The sequence below is a fragment of the Cygnus atratus genome, chromosome 20 (genome assembly GCF_013377495.2).
Source record: "Cygnus atratus isolate AKBS03 ecotype Queensland, Australia chromosome 20, CAtr_DNAZoo_HiC_assembly, whole genome shotgun sequence".
NCBI lineage: Eukaryota > Metazoa > Chordata > Aves > Anseriformes > Anatidae > Cygnus > Cygnus atratus.
The window spans coordinates 6,100,082-6,119,658 of record NC_066381.1 but is presented as its reverse complement, the minus strand read 5'-3'; the positions used below and the strand labels follow the sequence as shown (position 1 = coordinate 6,119,658).

Genomic DNA, 19,577 nt, shown 5'->3' with positions numbered 1-19,577 from the left:
TAGCAGCATAGGGCTTTAACCCCTTCTTTTCAGCACCTCATTTATCACCATGACTTTAAATAAGGGTTTTAATCCCACAAATTTTGGTGTGGCTTCAGCCTACGCTCACCCCCAGCAAGCTGAAATCTCTCCTAAAGGCCCTGCAGCAACAAATAGCTACAGCTCGAGACTCGAGATGGGGGAACTCAACAGGCTCAGCATGTCAAATTAGCAGAGAAAAAAAAAAAAGGAGAATAATTTATTTCATGTTTTCCACTAGAAGGGCTGAAAACACATTACAGTCATTTTTTAATCAAGGACTCAAAACATTTGAGGCAGACAGCAACACGTGCTGCTCCCTCTCGATGCTCTCCCCTCTGCCAGCACAACCAGCAGCCCCAGCACGAGAAGAAAATGCCGTGGATTTCCACACCTAACCTGTGTTTCAGCTCCTGCCATTTATCTTTGGGTCCGTGAGCCATTTGCTGCCTTTCAATTAAGGGGAAGCAAAAACATTTTCCATAAAACAGAGGGGAGAGAAGCCAGAGAGAAACTCTTTAGAGAAACTACAAATCAGGCACAGCTGGTGGGGACGCTGCGTGCCAGGCAGGGCTCCTCAGCGATGCTCTCCCCGTGCCAGTGCTGTTTGTGCTTCATCCTCCTGGCTCCTTGCATGCCAGCATCACCAACTCTGGGTCCCAATTTCAGCAGAGATGTCTGCACAGCCACAGTGGGTGCCCTGCTCCCTGCTGCGGTTCAGACCCCGCCGTCGAGACCCCCACCTTGAGCAGAGGGGGCTGCGGTGTCCCAGCTTCGAGATAACGGTGCCCAGCCCCATGACAGTGCCCAGTTCCATAATGGTGTCCAGTCCCATGCTGCTCAGGCTCAGCTGGGCTTTCCCCCGCTGCACCGCATGGGATGATGCATGTTAGGAAGGGAACGGCACACCAAAACGCATGGAAAAAAAACAAGGAAGCAAGCACTGTGTTGCGACTCAGCGCTGCAAATTGCCTCTGCCATCATCCTGGAAATGACAATTAAAATTATCTCCTGTATTATCCTGACAACTAAATTGTTGGGGAAGTGAAACGACTCCGCAGAGGAATATGGAAAAAAAAAAATGCACAGGAAGTAAAAGCACCAGAAGCTTGTGCTGATGCACGCATGGCAGGAGGCTCCCTGGGAGCCCTCCAGGCTCTGGTAAGAGATTTTGCCCGAAGCAGCTTGCAAACCTCCCGAGTGCTGTGTCCAGGTCCTTGCTGGAGGCTCAGACCTTGGCTTCCCATCACAGCCACCCTCTGAGAAATTGAGCACAAAGAAATCCCCCCAAGGGCACCCAGCAAACCACCAGCACCCCTGCAGCACGTTGAGGGGCTCCACAAAAAGATGCTAGAGCAGGATGAGGCACCTTCTGAGCCCCATCTCCCTGCTTCAGCAGCCACGGCCAGCTCATCCTTCACTAGCAAGCTCGACTCACAAGTTCTGCGGGCACAGGGCTCCTTGTGTTTTGGGGCTTTAAAACATTATTTAGACACCACCACTTCTGGACACAGCAACTCATGCCCCTCTGGTCGTGGCACCACGCAAGGGGACGACAGGAGGGGCTTCTCCACATCGTCCTGCAGCAGGCTGGAGATAAATGCTCCAGTTTAGCACTGGGATGGATGCTCAGCCCATCTCAGAGGCTGCTCACTTGGTTGGACCTGCCCAAAGCCTCCAGGACCCCAGACCACCAGCAGCACTCGTGGGGCAGCGCTATTTTGGGGCTGGAAAAGGCTGCAGGAAGCCTCTTTTTGAGGAAGGCCCTAAACCTCCAGCACCTCCAAGACCTGAACAGGAGCAAATCCCCCAAGAACTCAGTGGGGAAGGTCACAGGCCAGCCCTACAACAGCTCTTCCCAAGCCAGCAGCACCACGATACAGCAAAATGGGCTCCCCAAAATCACCCCCAGGCCTGACCTGTGTCCAAATGCCACCCTGGGCTTCCCAAAACCTGCTTGCAGAAGCAGAGATGCAGCTGAAGCAGTGCCAAAGGCAGAGCTGGATGCCCGTGCTATGGTTTAAACAAAGGCTTTTCCCTGGTTTATTGGACAAGTCTATCAGGAAATAATTGAAGCTTACACACGCTCTCATGGGACCGAGCCCAAAAGCTTGTTTGGAAACCGATGCAGCAGAAAAAACAGTGTGGCTCGCTCGCCTGGAGGAAGTTTTAACCTCGCTTCCCTCAAAATGAAAGGCAGCGGCCAGACGGGCTTCCTGCCCCCCCGCAGCCGTCAGCTCAACCTAGGGCTGGCTATTTTGGGGGCAGAGGGCACAAGTGGCGAGGAGGATTTATCTCAACCTGCAAAACCTGAAAGCCGCAGCACTGGGTTTTGGCAAACACTCCGTAAAACAATTTTCCTTGTAAACAATGAAAACTGATGTTTTTTACTAAGCACGTTGTCTGCAAACAGAATCAAATTGTGGGGTTGATCACTGCCCCAAAATAACATGGAGGGACGAACCTCCAGCAAAACATGGGCAGCGATGCCAATGACGTGGTGCTCCATGTCCGCAGAGGACCCGGCTCCTGCTAGCGCTGGGCATTTGTGGAAAATGGGAACGTGAAATTTGTTGCTCTGGTTTCCAGCCTCTGGGAGGAAAACCGCAGGGCGTCTGCGGGTCGGGGAGATGCAGGGCAGCACGCAGAGCTCCTCAGCTTTCCCACCTGCTGCTGCTGACGAGGCCCGGGGGCTTTCTCCCGGCACCGCATGCACAGGACAGTGCACGGAGCATGCAGGGAGCCACGTGGCACCTGCTCCCCTATTCATTTATATCGGGAAGCTGGGAGGCGTTTAGGAGAAGCCGTGCCTCACAGAGCACCTTTGTGCAGCACCTCAGCTCCTAGTAAGGCTCACAGAGCTCACGGGCAAACCCTGCCAGTGCAAGCATCGCTGCCGTTGGCAGCAGCCACAGTTTTGGGGCAATGTCTCGGTTCCTTCTCCGCCGTGTCCTGGCCGAGCTGGCAGAGACCCAGTGCAGTTCCTGGCCATGGAGGACATGATGCTGAGCATGAGATGGAGGAGGGATGAGGGGAGAGCTGAGAGCAGAGGCTTTCCCTGCACGGGGCCCCTCTCCCTGCCGTTCCTCCTCCATCCTCGCCTGCCTCCAGCCCCTGGAGGAGGAGGAGAGGGCTGCTTGCTGCCAGGAGGAGCCGGAGATTCATGAGATTGCAATCCCTTAACCGATTTCAGCTGGGAGAAGGATTCGTGGCACACACCCCAGCTGCGAGACGCCGCCAGCCCCGCGCCCGCAACCGGAAAACAAGGAAGGGGCAGGAGCCGAGCTGGCTCCTGCAGGGGGACCTGCTTTGTCCCCACGCAGGGCTCACCCATGGCATGGGCAAGGAGCAGCTCTGAGTGCGCAGGGCACCGCTCCTTGTCCGTGCACTGCGCTGAGCCAGCCTCGGCCATGCTCCCTGCCACTCGGCTGGCAGAGAACGGGCTGTGGTGGGCAGCAGAGGGGTGACACCACGGGAAAGCAAATGCTACTCAACAGCAGCCGAATCCCTGCATGCTGGGTGGCAGCGACGCAGCAGGCTTGGGACTGCTGCTGTGGGCGCAGAGCTGGGTGCAGGGACCTGGTGCTGCTGGTGTCACCGTGCTGGGTGGTGGCAGGTCGGGGCGGGGAGAGATCCCAGGAACAGCCCCGTGAGAAGAGAGGTGGGTCTGGGCACTGAGCAGGTGTGGGCTTGGGTAGGGCTGGGAAGTAGAGCAGGGAACTGGGCTCAGATGGGAAGGGATGCACACGGCAAATGGCACACATCTGTCCATCCACCCATCCACCCGTCTGTCCATCCATCCATCTATCTATCCATCCACCCATCCACCCATCCATCCCCACACGCAGCCCCATGAGCCCCCAGGGGCTGCAGCCCATGCTGCTCCTCCCAACCCATGCCACGAGAGGAGCCAAGCTCCGCATTCCCAAACCTCACCTCTGGGCTGCTCCAAAAGCAGCACGCCGAGAGGCAAAAAGCACCGTAAGGCCTTGAAATAAAGATGTTATTGCAAACTCATTTGTTTTCGCCAAGCACTGAATCGCCTGTGGCAGAAAAGAGCCAGGGGGGCTGTGCTGGGGCCAGACACGGTGTTAAATGGGTCAGCGTTAATGACTGCAGAGCCCCGATAAAGAACTCAGGCTGCAGCACAGCAGGGCTCTGACCCAAATTAGAACAATTAGCCATCGGCCCAAGCCGGAGGAAGCGACAGGTTTTTGCTCGCATTGTTACCCAGCCCCACGTTTCTGTCACTCGCAATCAGTCTCTGGGCAAAACTGGTGCTGTGCTGCAGATCTCAACGTGCGACAAGCCCCGGATTGGCCCTCCAAAACCAGGACTGAATTAAAAATATTAAGTTCTCTCTTCTGTTTGTTTTTTTTGTTTGTTTTTTTTTTGTTTGTTTGTTTTTGTTTTTTTTACCTTTTCCAACTTGCATCCTCTCTTTGAGGCTGCAGCAGGATTTGTGGTCGCAAATGCACAAAGCCACCAGCCAGGGAAACTGCACTTGTCCTGGGGGCACCGTTCCCTGCACGTAACGCATTTGAGACGTTTCCTTTCCATACGGTTCAGTGGATGTTGACCCTTAAAACACGACCTATTTCATACCCATAAAACAAGGAGAAGCTGATGGATTTCCTTCCAAGTACCATTTGCTTTATTTGCCTTAGGTGGTTAGCTAGGATTTGCCTTCCTACAAATAGTTTGGGTTATTAGGGGGGAAAAAAAACAGTTGAGAGAAAAAACTATGCTCACAATGGTAAACACAGCTATTACTCAGTATCACGAAAACATAAAACAGTGAGAGATGCTCTAGGAAGCCCTAAGACAGATCATCTTAAATGGGTTTTGGCACACATCAGAGCAGTTATTACAAATTAGCACGCAGCCAAGGAGAACAAGCCCCCAGTAAACCACGCTGACAAAGGGATAAACTCTAGGGTTGGAAGGGAATGGCAACAAAATAAACATGCTCCCACCTCGCTTACCTGCAAACACGAAATGCAAAATCCTGAGCAAAAGCCAGTCCAGGGAAGGAAGATTTTTCTTTGCAAAAACTCAATGAAACAAAACTGAATCAGCCACCGTCTGTAGAGATGAGCAAGGAAACATTTATAGAAGGGAAGAGAAAGGTTTGGGCACTTGGGTCCCTCCCTACCATGTTAAATACCTCAGTACCATTTAGAGGGGCAAAACCAGAAGTATGATGAATTTGGGGGTGACTTTTTTTTTTTTTTTTTTAATCTGGGAGACTGTGACTTTGTACGTCTTTGTACATGCAATTATGTGCATGGAGCAAAGCAGCCTGGCTGCTGGCAGGCTGGGTAACGGGGCACCCTCGGAGCAGGGAAATCCCATCGGTGCCCAGGTGGCACCCAAACAGGGCACTCAGTCTGGCTGAATGGGGACAGGGATGGTGGAGGGGAGCCTGACCTCCTGCAGCAGGATTCTGGTATTCAAAGTGGCCTCGAGCTGGCTCCTGGGCTTGTCACCAGCCAGTTTTGGGTGACCTGTGTCCTCTTCTGTGACACCTCTGTAATGACTACAGCCCTGCAGCAGGCGCTCCCCGCACCCTGCTCCCTGGCCCCAGGCTTTAATAAAGCCAGCACTGCCGAATTTACGATGCCTTCCCTTTTGATGTAGTCACGCGGAGCTGAGGTCATCTAATGGGTTTCTGGTTTTCTTTTTTTTTTTTTTTCCCCTCCCCTTTCAAAGCACGGGGCTGAATCGCAGCCTATTGTTGCGTGCAGACATCTGCCCGGCAGCCACCCTGGCGAGCAGCGCCAGATTTGCCTTTTGAAGCCCTGATGGAGTTTTCTCCAGCAAACCGACCTCCTCCTGTGGGACCAGGAAGGCTCCAACCCCCCTGTGTAATAAGAATGAGGGTGTTCGCAGAAGGGCTCACTGTTTCTGGGCTGATCCCCTGGATCCTACCCCAATTCCCACAGGTACACAGCCCTGGGGCCGCACGCTGCCCGTGACCCTACCAAGACTGGGGCCAAGCATGTTTGTCTGACCAGCATCATCCTACAGCTTCTGTAGGAGAAGGATGAGCCCCAGAATTAATCTGCATCATGAAATGGCCAAGAAAGGACCAGCTGGAACAGAATGAAGGTCTCTTGTACGAGAAGAGGCGTTTACCTTCTTACAGGAAATATGCGTTTTTTCAGTATGGGAAATTCAGATTTGGGATTGCTGACCCTTCTCTCAGCATGGCTCCAGCGGCGAGCTGACCGCAGAGTCTGTCCCAAGCTCTGCTTACGTCCCCTTCCAGCCATCCACAGAACAGCAGGAGACTTGAAATTCAACAAAAATAAACTAGCTCCCAATTTCCCACTCCACAAGGGCGCTGGGTGGTGGAGTCAGCTCCGGGGGGGTGCAGGATTTGGGCCGCAGACCTACAAACAGCCAGTGAGACCCTGGCAGAGCTGTCAAAGCACTATGCACCACACCGCTCCATACAAGCATCAGGAGGCTGCCTGCAAAAACATCCATTCAAAAATTTTAAACCTTTTAGTCTGTTCAGAAGCTCTTTATGGGCTCCTAAAAGCTGTTTTAATGGAAGAAGAGCAGAGTGAGAGCTGCTGCTGGCAGTGCTCAGGCCATGCTGGCTATCCTGATGCAGGACTGAGAACTCACCTAGGATGATCAATTACAGGGTGATGAAGACCCCAGTAATTAAACCCTGCCTTGACCTAGCCCAAATTAGGAGCTGGTGATGCTGCAGCAGTAGCAGAGCACTGAGAGCGGAAATTTGTAGAAACGAAGAGAAATGGAAACCAATTTTGCAACCCAGATACCACCATAAGAAGTGCTCAGCACCTGCCTGAACGAAAGGCCAAAGTGCAATGCATCGGATTCGGTGTTGACATACCGAAATGAAAAGCAACGTACAATGGGGCTTATCAAAAGAGCCAGGAGTACAAGATGAATGGGATCGCAGTGACTCAGGAAGTTATTCAGGAAGATTCAGGAGTAATATTACACTTGGACTTCGGAGAAGCAATTAAAAAAGGCAATAAAATTCGAGGTGAATGATGGCCCTGAGGGAAGCATGAGAGATAAAGGGAAATTGCAGAAAGGAATATAAAAATCTGGTGCGAGATATACTGGAGGGCACCCAGCTTGGCTCCGGCAGCAGAGGATAAATGAGCAGTGGTCGAAACGATGAGGGGAATGGGGAGGGATTGGTGGGGGGTCTGCACCCTGTGCTGCAATGCCCAGCCCCATCCTGCTCCCAACAGTGTTTTCTCACCCCACAGACAGCAGCAGAGCCATGAGGACGGCGCTGAGCACAGAGCCGTGTGTTATGGGATTCATCCTGATGGCAGAAATCACTGCAGTGTGGGCCAGGGTACTTGGTGTTAACCCACCCCTCTAAGAGCAGAGCATGCAGTTACCCCTGGCCCAGCAGAACAGATGAGGGAGGGACCAAAAAGCCAAATTCCCACCCCAGGTCAGCAGAAGGATGCTGAGCCCACACCTCCCAAACTCTCAGCTGAGATGCCCACAGCTGTGACTGGGGAGGAGGCTTCTGAGCATCACCAACTCGTGCTTCTGCCACATGCAGGAAGATCCTGAGCCAAGTATGTGGGGACCCTCTGCATTGCCATAAACACAGTCATGAACACAAAGGCCACTGAGGTGCCAGCATTGATCCCGAAGGGTCGCAGGACCACCCTTTTAATCACCGCCCTTCTGGCTCCTTCCACCAGATGCAGGGTGTGACCACAGACCCAAGCAAGCAGCTCAAAACCCAGGAGCTCCATTCATTACGCTGGCAACATCTCAGCAAACAGCTTCGCGAGATAATCCATATAGCCGGGGCAGAACAGCGAGGGCAGAAACCAAGCAGCTTTCTGGTGATGGCTCACTTGTGTGTGTCACGAAGCGGGGAAGGATGAAGATGTGGCACACGGAGGGGGCTGGTGCCCTAGGACGGGGCAGGCAGCCGAGGTGCGAGGTACCCAGGGCCACGGCGCGCTGCAGAGCGATAGGCGCAGGATGTCATGCAGTACATCCGTGTCACCTCCCACCACAACACCCCAGCCAATGCGTCTTGACAGCCCCAGCCTGCCCCAGGTGTGAAAGCCACAGGAGCAGGCACTTCTCAGGGGGAATCGCGTTGGGAACCGCAGGTCGGAGCCCGGTGCCTGCTTTTGCTGCTAACTAAAGGGGAACGCTCACCGTTCGCTGTGCTCCGGGGTGAAGCCAGCAGTAAAACATTTGGTTATTTATGTTGCAGATGTAGGACATCACGGAGGATTTTCCCAGCCCAGCAAGTCTCCTGCGGAGCCTGCCTCTCAGCCGCACCGCGCAAGGTCCCACGGGAAGCAGAGCTCAGCACACTCGCTATTTCTGTCGGAGGCAAGCAGAAGCGTCTCCAGGACACTGCTTTGAGTATTTACGTGGTCCCGTGCGGGTTCTTAGACCCTCGCCACAACCCCTGGGAGCCTCGTGATGTGCACAAGAGCCTGGGAAGGGGAGACAAAGTCCCCATTGCATCAGTGCCAGTCACTCCCCGCTGCGGGAAGGCACAGAAACGTGCACCTGAGGGCAAGGACACGGCCCTCAGAGCAAGTCTCACCTTCAGCTCATTCACTTTGCGGGCACAAGATAACCTGGGATTATTTTTTTTTTTAACTGATAACATCACTGTCATAAAGCAGCAAATAAAATCAGTGGCCATGCTCTGGCAAAGCTCTCCCAGCAACAGCAGCGGGATGTGATGAGGCCAGGAGGAGCGGGGTCGTCCCAGCCAGTGCTCCAAGCAGACATGAAAATACAAACACAAACACAGGGGCTGTACTGGGATGTTCCTGGAGAGCCGGATGGGGAGAAGAAAAGGGAGAGTGGCAGAGGAATCAGGAGGTTTAGCAGATCACCTAATGATTGCAAAAATCTTCGAAGGTGGAAAGGGTGGGATAATGCCACAGTGTCAGATCATCGCTCGCTGAACTCTGGCCAGAAATCACAGTCCCCGCCATTTGAGAGCCATCACCAAACGTCCTGCTGGCAGCCTTCCTATCTGCAAGACCTTGGCTCTTTGCATTTCGTAGCTCCTTTTTGCCCAGCAGAGACAGAGCAGCTCCATCACCTCGGTGAAGAACTGTCACCTGGGTGTCCCCCGGGGAAGCAGGACACGGCGCACCCCTCTGCTCCTCTCGATCCATCAGCCTTTTGTCCCCACAGGGTCCTAACCCACCCCAAACCTACAATCCAGCAAAGAAGCTGAAATGTAGGGTGCAAGCCAAGCAATGGATTTTTCTTCAGGTTTCAATGCAGTCCACAGCACAGGGCAAAGGCAGGATTTGGAGCAGGTGACCACACCACTGCAGGACCCCAGACAGCCACCACACAGTGCCCTAAGCTCCCTGCTCCCCTTGGCAGGGCTCGCTCCTCTGCCCTTCACTCTGCGAATGCCCCCATCTCCTCCCATTCCCCAAACTCTAGGGAACTTCCCCTGCTTTTGCCCCTGAGATGGAATCATGCTATTTTTTAGAGCATCTTTCGCCCATTTGAATGAAAACTGAGCGGGACTTTTCTGCCTGGCATGTGGGATCCGAGTGCGATGTGCCCGCGACCTGCGGCTGGGCGGATTCCTCAGCGTGCCATCAATTTCTGGCATCATCAGCAAATCCTCCCTATTAAACCATTAATTTCTGCACACCCGCATTGCCAGCAGACCATTTGCTTGCTTGGCGTTCACCCTGCTGTGAATTAGGCTGGCAGCAGATATTAAAGCATCCATCCACGTGCCCGAACCACCGGGACAAAACCAGCAAGCAGGGAGCTCCCTGCTCCAGCCGTGGTGCACAAGTCCCACCATGCGCTCCATGTACATAAACACTGCTCCCACGAGGAGGCAGGGAATCAATACGCTTCCTTCCTACGGGGTAAATTATCTTCTGATTAAAAGCTCAATGAGCTGAACACAAATGTCAATTACCATCAGAAAACATCAATAAAACATGTTGTTACTGTTTAATGAGGTACCTGTTTCTTCATCCGTCGTTTCCCTCGGGGACACTCACTTGGTTTTAGCTGAGAGGCTGCAAGTGGAGCATTCCAGGGCAGATGGTGGGGATGGGAACTGCTCTGCTCCCCATCCATGCATGGGCAAAGCTCCTCTGCCAGGGACAAAACAGAGGCGACATCAAGCCTGGAAAGTGGTACGAGGCCACACACACCCACAGGACTCAATTATTTCAAATTATTAAGCAGCATATGGTATTGTTCACAAAATAGTCTGTGAGCTTGCCAGCTCTAGCAAAACAAGCTCAGCAAATGGTTTCTTCAATTCATCCTTCTTCATCACGTTTTCTCCTGGCTATATTCCTCATCTTGGGATTCTCTGGGAGTGAGGGGCAGGACCGGACAAGGTCTGCTTGACCCAAACTGGTTTTGTGGTGTGGATTGCATGCGGATGGCTCTTCGACATGTTTCCCAGGTGACATTTTTTGGAGGGAGCGATGCATTGAAGAAGAGACCGAAGACGGCTCAAATGAGGGGTTGCTGAGCCCCTACTGCCCAGACAGATATTAGAGCCTTCCCCAAGAGATTTCACCAACACTAGAAGGAGCCTTGCTCATCGTGACCAAGAGCAGAGCATCTCATGGCTCTTCTTCTTGCCCACCTTGAATGGGAGGCCACCAAGAAGGTGAGAAGAGCTGCTCTGCCCAACCATGCAGCATCGATGGGAGAGTCAAAGGTGGACACCCAGCAGTGGCAGCTTGGGTCTGTATCATCTCCTCCTGAGGTTTTCTCTAGAGGAGAAGTTGGGAAGAAAAACAATGAGTTGGGGAGGAAATCACTGCCCTACTGTTGAGAACCGGTGGATCCCTCCAAAATTCAGCCACAGACCATTTCCTTCTCTTTTTGGCATTAATATCCTCATGCTGATCTGTCCCCTTCTACCTCCTCTTCTGCTCTGGATTCAACCTCGAGGTTTAATTCAGGTGCTTGGCAACAGCTGCCTTCTGAGAAAAGAAGGAACATTTGCTAAGAGTGCACCACGAAATGTCTTCTCCTGCTCTGGGTTCCTTTCTTTAATCATCTGCTCCGGTCCCAACCTGGGTGACGAATGCCCTTGAGCAACACCTGACATTTTGGAGGCTCTGCAAAATCTGCCTCTGAGATGACAAAATCCATCCTGCAGCATTTAGGAGGGTTTGCAGATGCTTGCACAGCCATTAGGAAAGGTCGCCCTGTTATTATGAGAACCGAGCAAGGGGCTCAGCAGTTCTGCCAGCCAGCATTGAGATTTTGGGTTTAAGCAACCCAAAGGAGATAAAAAGATAACAATTTGACAAAAGTCACCCTCACTAAGCTGGATAGGCCCCAGAGGTCAAGGAGGGGAAAACAAAATGGAGTTTTTTTTGTTTGTTTGCTTGTAAAAACCTCAGTCGGCAGTTGTTTATGCTCATACAGCCCCCTTCTTCCAGAATGGTGCAGCTTCAGAGACTTTGAGATTACAGCTTCTCCGTGCATCGCCCCCCACCCGCTATCATTTAGGGAACCGGGATGTGAAAGGCTCCTTTGTCTCTCCACACTGCAGTGAGAGCTGTGTACACTGCTGTGCCTTCACCCAGTCCCCAGACAAGTCAGTACTTTTTAATCCAGGGAATTCTTCACCTTTCTGGTAACAGGGAGTGATGGGGGGCTTTCCCCAGCTCTTCTGCACACAACAGGCTGAAAAATCATGTGATAGATTTCCTTCAGAGCCACAAGAAGTACAAAAGTCTATAACGGGGTATCTGATTTTTGTAAGGAAAGGCCAGACATCCAAGACGTGAGGTAGCCTGAAAGGGTGGTACCCCACTGACCACCCCCAAGAGGGGAGTAGATCTCATATATGGTGCTATGCTCCAGATAGGATTCATCTACTTGACGTTTCATATATTTTTTTAAAACGACAGGCACAGCCTCCCCAGGTTCCTGCATCACGAAGCGTGGCACTATAAATAAAGGGTGCAGCAGGCTGAGTGCCGGAACCCAACTCAGAGCTCACAGCCCCAGCCCAGAGCCCTGCAGCGACACCAAACCCACTTCCCAGCCACATGCAGCTTTCGGAGAGGGGAGGTTATCATCCCCTCTCCCTCTGCACTTTAAAAAAAAAAAAAACACAGTTTTCCCCAGCAAATTTGCTGGTAGTGGCACCATCGCAGCCCATCTAGCCCTTACTATTATTCACTTTCAGTCTTAATATTAAAGAAACTGCAAAGAGAAGGCTTCAGTGCAATTTTCCCCATGTTTCCAAGGCTCTCTGTTCAGCTTTAGCTCATGCTCCAGGGCTTCTGAGAACAACTCTCTTTTTGTAAAGAGCAGAGGGCACGACACTTCCAGATGGGGAAGAACCAGAGCTGTCGTTAGCAGAACCTGAGCTTCACAGCCTTTTTCATGCTGCAGGATATTTTAATGTATTGCAGATGTCTAAATACCCATAACGAGTTATCTTCACACTTGGAACAAGACTGGCAAAAAAACCCTGAGCCACTAATACAGAATACAGTTGAATTAGCTGAATCCTCATCATCCCCTTTGCTTTTATATCAGGTATTTGGGGTTTTAGAGGTTTTTGCCTGAGTGTCCCCCAACGTGTCATCCCTTCATACCTGTAATTTCAGCTTGTCCTGCTACAAAAATAAGTGTGATGTCAGAAACCTGGAATGATAATTTTAATTCAAGAGCAAATACTAACACACATGGTGGAGGAGCTGGATTACGAGCTTGGTTTTGGGATAAAGGCACTGAACTAGTGGTCACGGTATCCTGGTTATATTCACCCTGTATAAGCTGAGCTTATTAATACAGTCTCAGCCACATGTCACAGCACACAGGGCTGTAAATAAGAGGAAAAATGCTCATGTTACTTTCTGTACAGCTCCATCAGAAATTACATGTTTTAAAAATTCAAGGCATAAAAACCTAACATCATCTGTAAGTCAAATCCTTATCCCCCAGGGCTGAAGAAGGGTTAGAAATTGACTATTTCAACCAGGTCATGATAACTACTTTTTCTTTACATATCTTTTTCTTGCTTTCATGGGTGACAAGCCATATAATCAAACCCACACTGCAAATCTGATCAGTTTAGAGCTCAAGCAGGAAATCTGAGCCAGGACCAGAGTTAAGCATGGGTTCTCAAATGACACAGAAGTGAACAACAAAACGGGTCTTCATCTAACCGCGCCTACATGGGCAAACCCAGTTCTGCGTCCCTGCCCAGCACATCACCTCTGCATTTTCGGTGAGGAGACAGAGGACCACGTTATCTGTCAGACAGAGTTTTTATGCTGAGCTGTTTGCCCTCATCCAGTGCCCTACAAGCAAATGGGATTTCATCTTTCACCTGGCTTCTCAGTGGGCTGCAGAAGAGACAAGCTTGGGGTCTCACTTGGGGAGAGGCTTGGGGACGGGTTTTTGCTCAGCTGCTCCACCAGCCCTACCCTGTCCACTGCTGGCAGAAACCTGCAGCAGGATGGGGATGAGCAAAGCCAACATCTCAGTTTTCATTTACTCTGGATGAGCTTCCACCCCCCTGGCTGCTCCCCGAAACCTGTAAAAGCTGGAGCAATCAAGCGCCCCAAGGCTGCAAGTGGAAAAAGCAGCCTTTGCCTGAGGCTTCACGTTCTGCTCTCCCCTCAGCCCCGCTCGGTGCTTATCCCACGTCCAACAAGTCCTCAAGCTGGGGGAAAGCCTGACTCACTCGCTATCACAGTCATCAGTCATCCATACATGTGGCTGCAGTCTGTGGAAAAAGAAACCGCTTTAATTTTCCAATAGTTTATAGCCAGATATTCCTGCTGGCAAAAAGAGCTGATTTTTTTTTTTTTTTTGCAGGGGGCCCTTTGCTCCTTTTGCATTTGTGTCTTCAGCTCCTTTGCCTGGAACACCTCTCACTGCAAACATAAATGGTTGTGGGGAAGTTGTGGGGCATTAGGCAGCTTGGTCCATACCATGATGCTTTGTTCGCCACTGCATTTTGTCCCTTTTCCCCATTCAGAGGGCAACCCTGGACAGACAGACATCGCACCAGAGCTCCCACAGCACCGCAACCACCTCCTTAACCTGGTGAGGACGCATGCCCAGCACCATGGCATTTGGCAGTGCCCACAGCAGAAACCACGGCTCCCTGCCATGGTGCTGGGGAGAAACGGAGACTGCAAGATAAAAGAGAGCCCCAGGGTCACGGCTGTGGGGAAGGAAACACTTGTTCAAATGTCTTTGATCATATGCAAGCGTCAGTCGAATGGCATTATCCGTCCGTACCGAGGTGCTGAGCAATCCCGAGCACTTCCAGGTGACATGGAGAAGGACAATGGTCAGGCTCCTCTCACAAAAGCCACCTAACCTCAAGCACCTCAGGGAGGCTGGGACCTCACAAGCCACACGGCCCAGCCTCTGCACCAAACACTCGTGTGTCCCTATGAGGGCTCACCCAATTTCTGAGCTTGTGCTCATTCAAAGCACTCCAGCCCCATCCGTCACAAACTGGGTTTCGTGCCTTGCTGCTGGTTTGAATTTGCTCGCTGGAATAAGCATCCCCGGAGCTGTGCTGAGCAGCAGCCACGTCGGACAGCTCAGGCCAGCTTTTCCTGGCCCTACAGAGCACTACGTGTTTACCCAGTGCTCGGAAAAACCATTCGGCTTTTATTTTAGCTTGGAGGAGAAGCCAAGGGGTCACCTTTAAGCTAAGGTGGTATAAATAGAGGCTGAGTGGAAAGAGCAACGTACAGAGAGCCAGGGAAGAGCTCTGTCCAGGAGGAAAGCGAGACCCCATCGCTCCCAGCTATTTAATAGCCACCAGGGTTCACATCAGCCCCAGTTTTTCCACCTCCTTCTAGATGTGGGCAAGTTCACAGCTACCTCATCCTATATATTCATGCATATGTGTGCCACAGGACACAACGACATACCTTTGGCAGGCTGAACGAAAGCCAAACCTTCAGCAGCACTCCTGGCCCAGAGCTCTCCCCTGCTCTCGTGCAGAGCTGCCAAGTCTCTGCCAAAGAAACTGGGGAAGAGCAAAAGTTCTGGGGGGAAAGGGACTGGAGGCTGGAAAATAACCCAGGTGACTCAGGTATGCAGCTTGTTGGGGGACAAAAAGAAACTCACTGTATCAGGAAACCACAGCCAAACACCAGGATGAAATTATTTTTCACCCAGAATCCAGCTGCCAAATGAAAGACGATTTAAAGCTCAGCCAGTGGCACCCAAACCCTGAGCAAGGCCCAGCGGGAGCTGCAGCACCGTCCTGCTGCTGGACTTGCTGCCTGCCACCTGCACAATCCCTGCTCTCCTCTCCAAGGCAATGCCCACCGGGGATGCTCCGGGGCTTAGCAGCTGCCCGCGAGCCCCCAGGGCTCCGTGCCGCCGCGCTGAGCTGCACAAAAACACAGGGTGACGTTTTCTTTGCTGTGTGAATACAGCTGTCACCGCTCACACGCTTGCCACCTGTCAGCATTTGCTGCAGCAGCCTCGCTGGGGATGGCTGGCACCAAGAAGCTGTCCCTCGCTGTGCCACCAGGGCCACTGCCTGGAGGGGTGCAGACCCCAAGGGATGATGAGGACCACGTGCATTCAGCGACCAGCATCTCGTGGGGAAGAAGAGCCCCCATGCTGCATGGGCTGCTTGCAGTTCAGCAGCAGCAGAGAGAGAACAGAAGAGCTCTCCCTGAGTTTGCTGCCTCCAGGAGGGAAAAACAATCCAACAGACCCCCACTCTGCAACCAAGTTCAAGGATATGGAGTGCAACAAGCAAGCTCTTGGCAGAAATTCAGAGGTCTGGGACCTGCAGGGAGACACACAGCCCCAGTGGGAGCATCGGGAAAACATCAGGGCTGCACAGCGTGGTCCCCAAGAGGGGCTGGGTCTTGCTCTGATGTCCCCCTGAGCCATGGTGCTGCTGCCCCCCAGGAGGGGCAAAGGAAGGGCTGCACCCTACATGTCACAGGAGATGGCCCCACCAACATCAGGTGTGAAACCCAACTGATGTTATGTTCCTGGTGGCCCTCAAACAGAGCTTCATCATGTCTGTATGTGACCAGAGCCAAGTGCAGGGTATGGGGGTGGAAGGGCTTCCTCTGGAGCAAAGAGAGCTTTTTAGTAGCTTATGGGTCCCAGACGGCAAGTTCAGTGAAGCCGCAGAGCTCCCACACCCCCAAGGAAGCTATTAGGATGGAGCCATCCCACCAGGAAGCCCTGTAAGCCCTCCTTTGTGCTCACCAGAAAACAACGCTCAGCCTCTTCCTACAACTCACATTGTTTTAAATTCAGCTTGAGTTCCTGACAAGCAACGTGCAGGGGAGAAGAAAAACACAACTGTGACAGAGGAGCCTTCAGCTCCCCACACCGTGCTCTGACCTGTGTCCAGACCAGATAAAACACAGACAGAAACGCCTCTTTAGGAGGAAACACTCCAAGGGGAGTCGAGCGAGCATCACTGACCACAGCTCTTGCTCAGCCTGCACAGCACTTGGCAGAAGCAAGCAATTTCTTCTGCAAGGTGTGTGTTTTAGACGTTTGCACCCAATTCATCTTTGATGCACAACACATCTCTGTGACTGCAGCGCCAGGACACAGCACATGGAGCTGTGCCATCCTCCCAGGCTTACAGGAGAGCGACTGCAGCACAGGGGGACGGGGAGATTAAAACATTCCCCAGATCTGATGCCACCTACGTCTGCTGCAATCACTGCTTGGCAGCTGTTGGTCTTCCCCCCTCCCCTCTCCCCCTTATCCAGTGTGTTTGGAGTTATCAGACATCTCGCACCACTCTGAGCCTACGCTGCTCTGAATCAGACACCGACAATATTGCTGATTTAAAAGGAAAGCCTGGGGAGAGAACAAACCCTAATTATCCAAACAGCCAGTGGCCACAACACGAAGTCACGTTAACCGTGGAAGAGAAGAGAGCCAGCCTGGGATTTCCAAAAGCCTGTATGCTGATGATGATGCCAGGGAGCAAATAGGGCCAAGAGTTTTGAAAGCCCCTATCTGCATGGGGCTGTGCTTACAGTGAAACCTGCTCACGGCAGAGCCCAAACAGCAGCCCACGGAGGCTGTGTTTTTTTGGCAACCTGGCCTTGCAGGCACAGCCAAGGACTCCCTTGTCATTTGGGATCACAATAAATATTGCACAAGGGCGAGGAAGGTTCTGTTGTCCTTGCAAGGCAGAAAGTGTTCTAACGTGGCAAGTTCCTTAACACAGAAACAAAAAGCCATAAAGCAGAAATAACTTGCAAAACCAAGTGCTAGGACACGAAGTACTCACATTAGGTGAATGTCACTAGGATAGCTGAAAAGCCCGATATCATGCAGTCTAACCATGATCTCTGAGCACGTCCCCTCTATCCGAAGACACACTAGCATTGCAGTAAATAGGAAGCCTTTTGCCTTGGGTGAAGCCCCACGCTCCCAGTGGAGCCGTTTCCCAAAGCAGCACAGTTATGGGGTGTGACGATGCCACGGTACCTACCGGCTTGGGGCAGTGGATGTACCTAGCAAGACTGATGATCAAGTCGTGAGTGATCGGATCCACCAGGTTTCGAAAGCTGGCGTATCGATAGAGGACATCATCCAGAGAGGTCGACTCCATTCCTAAGTCCTGCAGGAGACAGGGTAAAGGAGCAGTGTTAGATGTGTTACCAAGGCTGGTGGCTAGCACGGATCTTTTACATTAACCTGCAGTGGTGGTTCCCATGAAGTCAAGAAGAAAGTGATCCCCACCACCACCCAACACAAGGGACACACCAACGTGTCACCCAGGGGGAAGCAGCACTCCTGTGCTTTATCTGCTCTGCAAAGAGGCATTAGGGGTGCAGGTCCAACACCTTGATGCCCCTCACAAGCCAAAAACCCAGTGAACAGACACCAGGCATGCAACAAGGTAAAATCACAGGCGACTCCAGCAAACACAGATGCTTGGCCGGCATGAAGCTGGAACCAGAGAACAGCCATAGCATAGCCGTGCTCTGCATCTGCTGTGTATAAGGAGGAAGGAATGAGCCTCAAATTGCAGTGAGGGAAACAGAAGGATAAACCCAGGGGCTGTGGGGATGGCGAAGTGCTGGAGCAGACTGGCTGGGGAAGGGGTGGAGGCTCAGCCGCTGGAGACTGGATAAGGAAGTGTCAGGAACAGTTTCGATCGAGCTGATCTTGCCCTAGGGATGGGTCAGACCTCCTGAGGACCCCTCCAAGACTATTTTCTCTGATTCTCAATCCTGAGACATCATAATCTGAGGAATTTTGGCAGAGAGCTCATCATGCTGTGAAATACATTAGTGCACAGGGACGAGGAGAGGAAGGGTTATATGTAGTGTACTCCATTTACTTCAAATATTTCAGCTCCACTGTAGTTTTATTCCACAGCAGCAGCTGATCAAGGGACAGGATGGCCCTCAGATGAATGTGGGTCTCAGTGAGGTCTGACAGCCACCCCACAGCATAACCCCATACCAGGGCTGGTGCAGCAAGCAGACGTGCCTCAAGGAGCCGGCTGACACCACAGCTCCAGCAGAGCTGGGCTTGCTTTCCAGCCTGGCCTTCCCGAGTCAGCTTAAGCAAGCCATTTCCCTTTAGCCTTTTATTTTTGACAGCAATGGGCTGTTTCATGTGTCTCTTCACAAGCCTGTTTTTGCTTGTAAAGAGTGAAGCCCAGAGGCAACCCCTTTTATTTGGCCCAGACAGGATTTAGTGAAACAAGGGCCTGTAGGTCCTACTGCACTTCATCCTACTTCACCTCTCGTGTGGGCAACACGTCCACCTCCTCACAGCAGGGACAACACCATGCCTACCCCAAGGCATTTACTTTCCAGATGACATCTACAAGGCTCGGCAGGCAGGGACATACCACTGCTGAGAACGGCCTGCCACCCCGCTGTGTGTTTTGGCAAGACAGAGGCCCAGTGCTGCCAAACCCTCGTGGCAGTGATTAACGGGCAGCCAATGCTGAATTGGTGGAGATGTGACTTGATGAGGAAGAAGTGACCATCAACATCACACCAGTGTGAACCTTTCTGCGGGAAATCCCAAACCCTGGCCCTCCAGGCCCTCACTGGCAACGGGAGATGATGTGTAAGCTGGTGGGCTGGCCTAGTTCTGAGCTTTTCCTGAGCCAAAATACAGCAGAAATGAGGAATTATTTCAACTCTTCACTAAAAGTCAGGAAATGATGAAGTTCTCGGATGCATATCTCCACCGACACTGAGGAAAATGGTTTTTGATCCCTGCGAACAGCCATGCTGGAGAAGATTTGTCCACAACCCCATTAAATGCCAAGTCCCCCTTTCACATAGCTGGTGGCACCTGGCATGGAGAATGTTGTGATGTTTGAACACACACACGTCACTGGGGGTGGAAATGCCTGCAATTTGTAGCCGGCTGGCTTGGGGCGGGCAGAGACCTCCACATGGACCTGGTGCTGTCCCCCTACCTACCTCATACATAGGAAACCATGAGCCTACGGAGACAGACCCATTGCCAACTTGCCCTCCCCAAATTTCCTTCCTGCCACCCCAAAACTAAGCAGCTTCCCAAGACCCTTAAGCTCAGTGCTCAGC

At 52.1% G+C, this 19,577-nt stretch overlaps 1 protein-coding gene across 1 annotated transcript in view; it reads right to left on the bottom strand.

Annotated features, from left to right (window-relative positions):
* LRRC75A (leucine rich repeat containing 75A) overlaps positions 1–19,577 on the bottom strand; it is a 68,972-nt gene that overhangs the window by 25,230 nt on the left and 24,165 nt on the right. Inside the window, exon 2 of the mRNA XM_035559236.2 lies at positions 17,495–17,623. Coding sequence (XP_035415129.1) covers positions 17,495–17,623 — 129 coding nt within the window. The remainder of the gene's footprint in view (positions 1–17,494; positions 17,624–19,577) is intronic.